The following is an 8,703-nucleotide window of genomic DNA, read 5'->3' as shown; positions in this document are numbered from 1 at the left end:
TCCTGCTTTGGGCTGTGCTTGTTTTAAAAGGCACCCTGCTTCTGGCTGAAAAATACTTCTTGCTGAGTTAAATGAATTAACCAAGGGGCAAAACTCAAAGCTTAGCTAAAAAGGAAAACAGTTACAGCTGGGAGGAACAAGACAACTCCAAAGCTTACAGCATTTATGGGTGGACAGAAACATGCCCTCACACTGCTTTTAATGACTTTATCTTATTCTCCAAGCCTACAAATACCTGCATATATAGACTTTAACAAGAAGTTCTGCTGAGTTCAACAGAGCTGTGTCTCAGCAAAAACACGTGGGCTGTAGCCTTAGCGGGTATGGTTCTTAAAATTGTGCTGCTTGTGTAAAGCTAAGGGGTGTAGATGTGGCAAGACAAGCACAGTGGAATAGCTAATCCAGGTGAAAATCACGCAGACCTTTCTCTCTGCTCCTGGTACACAAAGCACAGCATTTTTCAAGTGTTATGATGTGTTTGCAAATTACTGATGTTGACTGAATTCTCCTGTTCACCATATGTAGTGTGTAGTCTGTCAAACTGGCCCTGACCAAAGGGCCAAATGATGACTGCTGGAAGGGAAGGGATGCTATGTGAAGTAGCCAGAGCAGGCAATTTTTTAAGCTTGCATATCTGGACTTTAAATGTGGTGGCAGATTTTCAGCTGGTCACTTAACATTGGAGTGGGTTGTTTGGTTGGGTTTTTAGGGGGAGGGGTGCAGGAAGTTTTGTGGGGGAGTTTTTTGTTTGTTTGCTTTTTCTTCTCCCTAGTTGCATGGAATTAAGGATTCTGTTTTCTTTAAGTTGTGTTTTATGTGTTTAGGTGGTGTTGGAAGCTGCCCAAGCAACCTGCTGGGGTTATCTTACTGGTTAACATGAAATAACCTGTGCAGGACTATTTTTTTTTACAGGAGGATTGCCCCCTTTTAGAAGAAGAATACTTCTTTCTTTATCATCCTTGAATTTAGTTTCTTAAAATTACTGTGGTCTTGTTTATCACGTAGACGTGTAGAACTTGGATAATAATACAGGAGACAGTATGCAGGAATATTGGTGTTCCCTGCTTACAGATGGGATTGGGCTGAGAAGTTTAGTGTTTGATTATGCTGTAGCAGGTCTAAACACCTGGACAGGATTTCCTGACTCTAGGGCATCTTATCTTCTAGTCCAACATACACTCCATCACGCTGGGGGCATGTAATGCTACTGCGATGTGAAAGAGTCTCCTCTTTTCCTGGAAGAAGCAATGGCCCAACAGTATGATTACTGAAATTGGATTGGTTTTTTATAGTGCTAAAAGCCAGGACATATGGTGATTAGAGCTTAGGATCTATAGTGCCTGGGAACCTATCTTGGTAATTGTTGATATCTTTGGTCGGACCAAAGTTATTTGCTCCCTTGCTCTTCACATTGAATGTATGGTGCACATTATCATTTTATCTGCGGGCATCAGAGTGTTTGAGGTATTCAGCTGCATAGTAGTTCTGAGGAAAAAACCTCTTCAAAATAGACCTGTGGGATTTGTTTCCACTTTAGAAATGGATCTGGGGGGGAGTGCAGAGGCTATGAGACCTGCCGCTGGCACCTCAGCTATCCATGGGGATCTGGGCCTGAGTTAGTGTTGAAATGACTGTAAAAGTCTTTCCCTCACGGCTTAGAGGGGACCAGAGCAATGTCCAAACTGAGCTTGTTCCTCCTGAAAGGAGTGCTGTCCAGACGTATGTGAGCTGAGTGGAAAGTCTGATGCATAAAGAAGTTCTTCAGTTGTCTTTTTTTTTTTTTTTTTGGAGAAAAGAGACTATAGATGCAAACCAAATCACACCTTTCATTGCGATGAGTGAGTTAGATATCTCCTTCGGCTTCAGCCCTGATCTTAGCTGAGGGGCATGGGTGGAGCCCTTAAACTTCTTGGCACTTCTTTGTCATGGCACAAGCAACGCGCCTACATGGGGTATTGTATCAGCTGCCTTCTGAGCAACTGACAAAGTTGCGTGGTCTTGCAGTCAGCAATATCTTGGTTAGTAATTATGATAGAACTGCTTCTGTCTTCCACCTACTAAAGTCCTTTGCTAGGAAAGTTTGAAGAACTAGTTTGATTTAAATCTTTCTTGATGTATTTGAGATGTCTGTCTTCTGATCTGGATAGAAATCAAGCACTCTGGAAAACACTTATTCTGCTGCTTGAGAGCTGTTCTCCAACAGGAATCTGAATCTTTACCTGGTCTACCACTGAAATATTTTTATAAGCTGCTTCCTACCAGTCCTGCAACTGTTGGCCGTGGTGCATCACTTGTGGTGCAGTTAAGGACAAAGCACGGAATTAGCAAAATCTTCTTGTTGCTAACAACTGTGGCAGTTTATTAGTTTCATTGTCTCATAGCTTTGGAGAATAAGCACCAACAGTGGTGCTTTGCAAGACCTCTTGAGTAGCCAAACAGTGCTCTTGAGCCACATAGGTCCAGCAGTGAAAATTAAAATTTCATTGGTGTGTTCTTTTGGAGATACAGAGAAGGGTTTTGATAGGGGTGAAGGCATTCAATGTTCTACACCTAAAGATGGTAACTTTTCCTTTATTTCTCAAGTGAAGCATCTCTCAAAACTTTCTCTGAAAGGCTGATAACTAGGTAGTTAATAGCTGGAGCTGTGTATTTTAGGGGATTTTTGGTGTGGAAGTCCCCTTGAGAACTTTTCTTCATTTACGTTACTTCCCTCGTGCCTTCATACTGTGGGTCGCTTTGCGGATCTGTTTCATAATCTTACCAGTTAACACAATGGGCTTAAAAGCAGGCTGTGGCTGAAGAACTGGGGGTGGGTTCTTGCTGTGGGGCAGTGTGAGAAGGGCCCCAGTTTGGGTGGGTTGGGGAGATCTTGCCCAACACATCAGCTCTGCCGAGCGTGGTGGAGCATTTGCATTGCCCTCTTGTGGCAAGTGCCCCGGAGCCGCAGGGGTCAGGAGGCTTTTTGCCTTGTCCATGTCTTTCGTTAGGAAAATCTGTCCTTCCAGCAGCAGAACGATCACTTAAGTTGTCTGCAGTTTTCAGTCCACTTTCCAATCTTTCCAATTCAGCACCCCCTGAACTGGAACCACAGCTCTCCTAATCTAGAAGCGTGGGTTAGCCTGAAAACCTGACAGTGGAGCTGATGGGATGTAGGAAGTGAAACCAATGGTTTAAGATACATTACTGAAACAATGTTTCAAAGTACAGTCTGAGATCTAATTGAAGTTCTCCAATTATTTGCACTTAAGCTTGCATGAAGGTTTTTGTAATGCCTCAGAGACGTTAATAGTTTCAGAAACCTGATGGAGGGAACAAAATAGGACACTGAGAATTAGATAATCCATTCTTTTAGCTTTACGTGCATTTCTCTTCTTTCCACCAAATGCTATTTTTCCTTCTGCCAGGAGTTGGTTGTGGGGATTACATCCTGCCGTTGTCTGAAACAACCCCACAGTGAAACACGAGTGTGCGCTCCTGGGCTACCGACCCCGAAAGAGTTAATTTCTGAATTTTCTGCAGTTGTATTTCTTGCAGTAAATGGTGATGGGTGTGCAAACACCCACCCTGCAGACCCCTCCTGGAGGGTGATGCCTTGCAGACGTGCCCGCAGCCCCTCACTTTCTTTGTTCTTGGCCTCCCCAGCATGACTGGGGTGAAGGTTTTTTTATTGCGTGGCGGTGGGTGAATTCCTACGCACGCCTTCCCTGGGCCTGCTGCCCCTCTAATTGTTGTGTTGTCAGAAGGCGTGTGCCTCCAAAAGCCTTATCTGATGCCTCCAAAAGCCTTGCAAGCCATTCAGATGTTGACCCCTTGAGCGCAAACAACTCCCCACCTGCCTTGGGGCATAGCTGCGAGATGAGGTTTAGTGCTCGTGTGTGTGCAGACGGGGCTGGCTTTGTCACCAGGGTTGGAGAACCTGCCTGGGGAGGGGAGCAAGGGGCCAGGGAAGGTGAAAGGCTGGTGGGACTTGGAGAGAGAGAAGGGGAGTCCGACAGCTGCTTGTGTCAGCATGAGGATAAGTGCAAGGAGATTAATAGTTATTTAAAGAGCAAATGGGGACATGGCATTTGACTGTGGCGTGTGAGTGTATAAATGCAGTGGAATGGCTGCTCCGCTGGTCACATTTAGACAGATGGTCCCTGGACTGAAAGGAATGAAAAGGATCTTTGCTTCTCGTACAGATATCTTAAATACTAATGGGGCACTTTTCTTCTATTTTTTTAAAGTCGGCTTTTAGGCAGCACCTTCAGTGCTTCCAGATTGTGCTGTCTTGTTAACGCTGACTGCCCATTTGCCCATCTTTCTCCGTCATCTTAAGTAGCCTGGGATTAGAGGGAATAGTTTTTAAGTGAAAGCTGAAACACTATTGTTTTGCTGTCTGTGTGTCTGAGATGGTTTAGGAGACTGTTTTCATCACAGCCAGCTTTTCGTTATTTGCTGTCTGATGCTAATCTCCATGAGAAATGAAACAACTAAGCAGTAGTTGTATGTTTCTGAGAGGTCTTCAGGTCTTATTAGAGTATTCTGGTGTAGGAAGGCAGGGAGTTTTGGTTTTTGGTGAAATACAAAATTACTGAGCAGGAAAAAGGCTGCTGCTGGTGGAGTATATTAACATTCTGGCTCTTTCCATACAGAATTAGCCTCAAGGGAAAACATGAACCAAAAGTCCATTAAATAGGTCTTGGTTGGCTGAATAGCCCACAGGAGATGAGCCATAACTGTCATCTGTGTTGACAAAGCTGTAATCTCCTTTTGGAGAAGAACAACCAGACTGGATTGCTTTCTCCTGCATCAACTACTTAGAGTGCCTTGAGTCCAATCGCAGATACTTGCTTGCCCATCTAAGAGGAGTGCTGGGGATCTATAACATCCCTGCTGCTATTGATGGGGAAACTGAGGCAGGGAGGGCAAATGACTAACCCAAGGCGACAGAGAGAGTCGCTGCTTCACCCAGGATTAGGTCTCAATATGTAATTGCTTTTATTACTCTGCCTGGAGGCCTCAGACAAAACAGAAGCCCATTAAGTGGAGCGTTTTTTGCATGGTGACGAGCAATCCTTGCCCTGGAGACCTTGCTGCTTGAAGTAGGTTGAGGGTGGAGGGAGAGGCGAGGTGGCTTGCCCAAGGACACAGCACGTCACTGACAGAGCAAGGGAGGGAACTAACTCTCCCTTCTCTCTGCAGAATATCCAGGCTCCCAAAGTGTAATCCCCTGTGCTGTTCCCACTGAGACCTTCTTCTTCCCGGCACAGCTCACAGTAGCATGCTGATCCACCTCTGGAAGGTCCTATGTGCCTCGCTGAAGACCCCAGAGCACCAGACTCACCTGGACTTTTAATTAAATACCCCTTAAGATATCAGCCTCTTGCAGTGAAACAGACAAGAGCTTAAGAAAAAGCTCTGATTGATGGTTTAAATTTCTTTACTTTCTCCTCTTCTCGAAGGACATCTAAGAGTGTAAAGTATTTGGGTGTAGAGAGGGCACTTCATCCTTGCAAAATGACCAGCCTATTTTCCTCTGTGACTGAAATGACTGCCAAAGGTGGGTGTTTAATGACTTGCCCAAAATTCCTTGGGAGACCAGCAGATAGCTTGTGCCGTTCTCTTTCAGGTCCTTGGAGGAGTGATGATGTTCTCCTCGAAGCTTCAGTAGGGCTGGTGGGATTCCCAGTATTGGAAAGCTTTTTGGTATGGGTCTTGCAGTTGCTGCTTGACTGACAGTATCAAGATGTCTCTGGAAAAGGAGAAACTGTTGGAAAGAAGAGGGAAGTCGGGAGCAGACTGGCTAAAATACCGAGCGATACGTAAGCATAATTGCTCTGGGTGGAATTGAAGCTATAGGACGTGGAGGGACATGAGATGCTTGGCCCCTGGGACAACGGAAAGAGCCTGGGTTCCTTCTGCTGTGTCAACATCTAAAAGCAGAACCAGACGTGTTATTGTTGCATGGTTTTGGTCTGTCCCAGAGCTTTTGGGGATGGATACCACAGACTTTTGGGATGCCTCTCTCCTTAAGCTGAGTGCAAACAATGCCCTTTGCACATGTACAGGGATAAGACTAACTGTACCTGGCTGAACCCCACATACTGTTCACCTGCTGCCCTGTTTTTGTGGCCAAGGCTGAGACCTTTGTAGGATTAAAAGAGTGGGGTAGTTGTGTAACTCTCTTTCCCCAGTGTACTTTCCCAGCTTCCAAGTGCTTGTGGTTCAGAATTTTAAAATCAGATATGCTTGCCTTGATGGACTTTTCTCCAGAAGAACTTGTCTGGTGCCTTTCTGAACATACCTAGTGTCTGCAGCATTCTGTGGCAGAAAATCCATGTTTATTTGTGGGCTTTGTAAAGCAGGCTGTGGCTGAAGAACTGTTTAAGGGTTCGAAGATGTTTTCTTGTTCCCCAACTCCTCTATTAAAAGAGCATGAAAATTAATTTCCTATTATCTTTTTTCCATACAATTTAGGAATTTATCCACTTCTGTCATACTGAGTTCCACCTATGTCCTCGTTGTCTTTTTCCAGGCTGAAAAGTCATCGTCTACTGGTGTATTACAGGAAAGCACTGAAAGAGATTGCTCATTCCTGTCACCTTTCTCTGAACTTTGTCCCCCTCTCATGTCTTTGAGGTGGGGGACCAGGGCTACACATAGAATTTAGGGCATTAGGCATGTGATTTTTCTGCTGACCTCTTCCCTAATCCAACCTTTGCCTTTCTGTATGCCATTCTCTAGCCTTCAATTTTGAGGTCTTCAATTGTTCTGTATGTTGTTTGTACCCAGAGGCCACTTTTGGGCCACAACCACGTCTGCTTATTAAAGTGCTACACATTGTGCAACTGATGCTTCTTAAGTAGGTGGGGAGGCTTTTGTGCTGTGAGCTTCCATGCTATGCAATATGACTTTTTAACTGTTGTCTGTGACTGGTCACTGGGAATTGAGTGCGTGGTGCGACCTGCTTAAGTGCTCTGAACCTTTTTTCCAGAGAGCCACACTTCAGTGCAGTTACTACCTGAGTAAGAGGTCCTGAATGTCCCCATGCACAGCAGAATCACATTCATGATGAGAGGCACAGTCTTCGCGTGGAGCATGAGACCACCAGAGACTATGTAGCCTTGTACAAGTTAAAGCCAGTTACACTGTAATGAACCTGGTGATTTTTATTGGGTTGTGGCAGTCCCTCCAAAAAGGTCTCAGTCTGGGTGTCACTAGATGTAGGGAGCCTGTCTCCTCGTGATGTCTTAACTGTTCTGTGAATCATCTTGTTAAGTGCAAGCTCTTTTGCCAGCTTGGCTGTTAATGCACTGTGTGACTGTGAGAAGCTTTTACTTCTTTCTGTTTCTGTCACCAAAGTAAAGAGGGATATATCCTTTGTAAATGTCCTTTCTCCTGTCATGATGCTTGTACGGTGGTGCTGAGGTTATGCTGTGCATCCCTCATCGTGAGGTCCGTGCCGTGATTCACCAGCCCGTGCTAACATTGCTTCTGTAACGTTCCTGTGCATCTCTTTGCCTCCAGCCGCAGTACACGAACCTGGGGCTGCTGAACAGCATGGACCAGCAGATCCAGAACGGCTCTTCCTCCACCAGCCCCTACAACACGGAGCATGCGCAGAACAGCGTCACTGCCCCCTCACCTTACGCCCAGCCCAGCTCGACTTTTGATGCCCTCTCGCCCTCCCCAGCCATCCCTTCCAACACAGACTACCCAGGACCTCACAGCTTTGATGTATCATTTCAACAGTCCAGTACAGCAAAGTCGGCAACGTGGACGGTAAGGATGCGGCGTTGCTTTGCTCCTTCTCTGGCTTTGGTCCCAATTCCAGTCGTGACATTATTCTGATGGTGCATATCCAGGCTTGTACAAGAATGGAGTGACCTGTGTACTGTTCAGTGCATGACATGTCACACAGACGGGAGAGATTAATCTTAGCCTCTCTGGGAGGGTGTGGTGGGAATGTAACCCTCAATAATGTCATTAAATCCCAAGTGAATAAAATGTCTTGCAAAAAGACAGTTGCCTATAGACCCTGAGTGATGAAACTGTCTCTCCGTTTGGGTCTACCAGGTATACTGGAGTAAAACGTGGGACAGATGTAAACATGGGTTCAGTGCTTCCTTTGGTTTTCTTCAGCATCCCTGGGTTTGCATGAGGTTTGGCATGTGGAGCTATGCCATCAGGGTGAAGGCGATGCTCTTTGGTCTGATCCATGGAGTCAGGGGCTTTCTCTTTCTCCATGTCCTTCCCATCTAGCAGCTGGTGTGGGAACCCCAGTGTCACCACCTTAGGTCAGCCCTAAGGTATTTGGGTTATTTGTATACAAGTCAGATATTTTGGTTATTTGTATGCATAAATTTATTTATTTATATATTTATTTATTACTTAATGCTTTGCTCTCCCTGTTAGAATAGTAGCTTTCTTATCAAAAAGATGTATGGAACTTGAAACCCAACTCTTGATTTTTGGTGGAGCTGGTGCAATTGTTCAAGCTCTAGAAATTTAGTAGTCCAGGACACAGCACAGCTGGATCTATGTGTCTTGTTGTGGTTTAAGGCTCTAGACTAGAGATGTTTGCAGTGGAGAATATTATTTTCTTAAAGATATCCAATATTTACCTTCCTCTCCTTTAGGCTCTTGGAGTAGGTGCAATGAATAATGTCATACCTCATGCTACTTGAATAAAAGCAGGCACTTTTTTTCTTATTTATTTTT

General features: G+C 45.0%; 1 protein-coding gene across 1 annotated transcript in view; it reads left to right on the top strand.

Moving 5' to 3' along the window:
• LOC104277136 (tumor protein 63-like) overlaps positions 1–7,764 on the top strand; it is a gene marked incomplete at its 3' end in the record, with an annotated part of 18,954 nt that extends 11,190 nt beyond the window's left edge. Inside the window, exon 2 of the mRNA XM_009873689.1 lies at positions 7,510–7,764. Within this exon, the coding sequence (XP_009871991.1) occupies positions 7,510–7,764 (255 nt within the window). The remainder of the gene's footprint in view (positions 1–7,509) is intronic.
• Between the last annotated feature and the right edge of the window lie 939 nt (positions 7,765–8,703).

The sequence above is a fragment of the Apaloderma vittatum genome, unplaced genomic scaffold (assembly GCF_000703405.1).
Source record: "Apaloderma vittatum isolate BGI_N311 unplaced genomic scaffold, ASM70340v1 scaffold42877, whole genome shotgun sequence".
Classification (NCBI taxonomy): domain Eukaryota; kingdom Metazoa; phylum Chordata; class Aves; order Trogoniformes; family Trogonidae; genus Apaloderma; species Apaloderma vittatum.
Note: the sequence above shows the minus strand (reverse complement) of the source record. Positions and strands in the feature narration are given on the sequence as shown.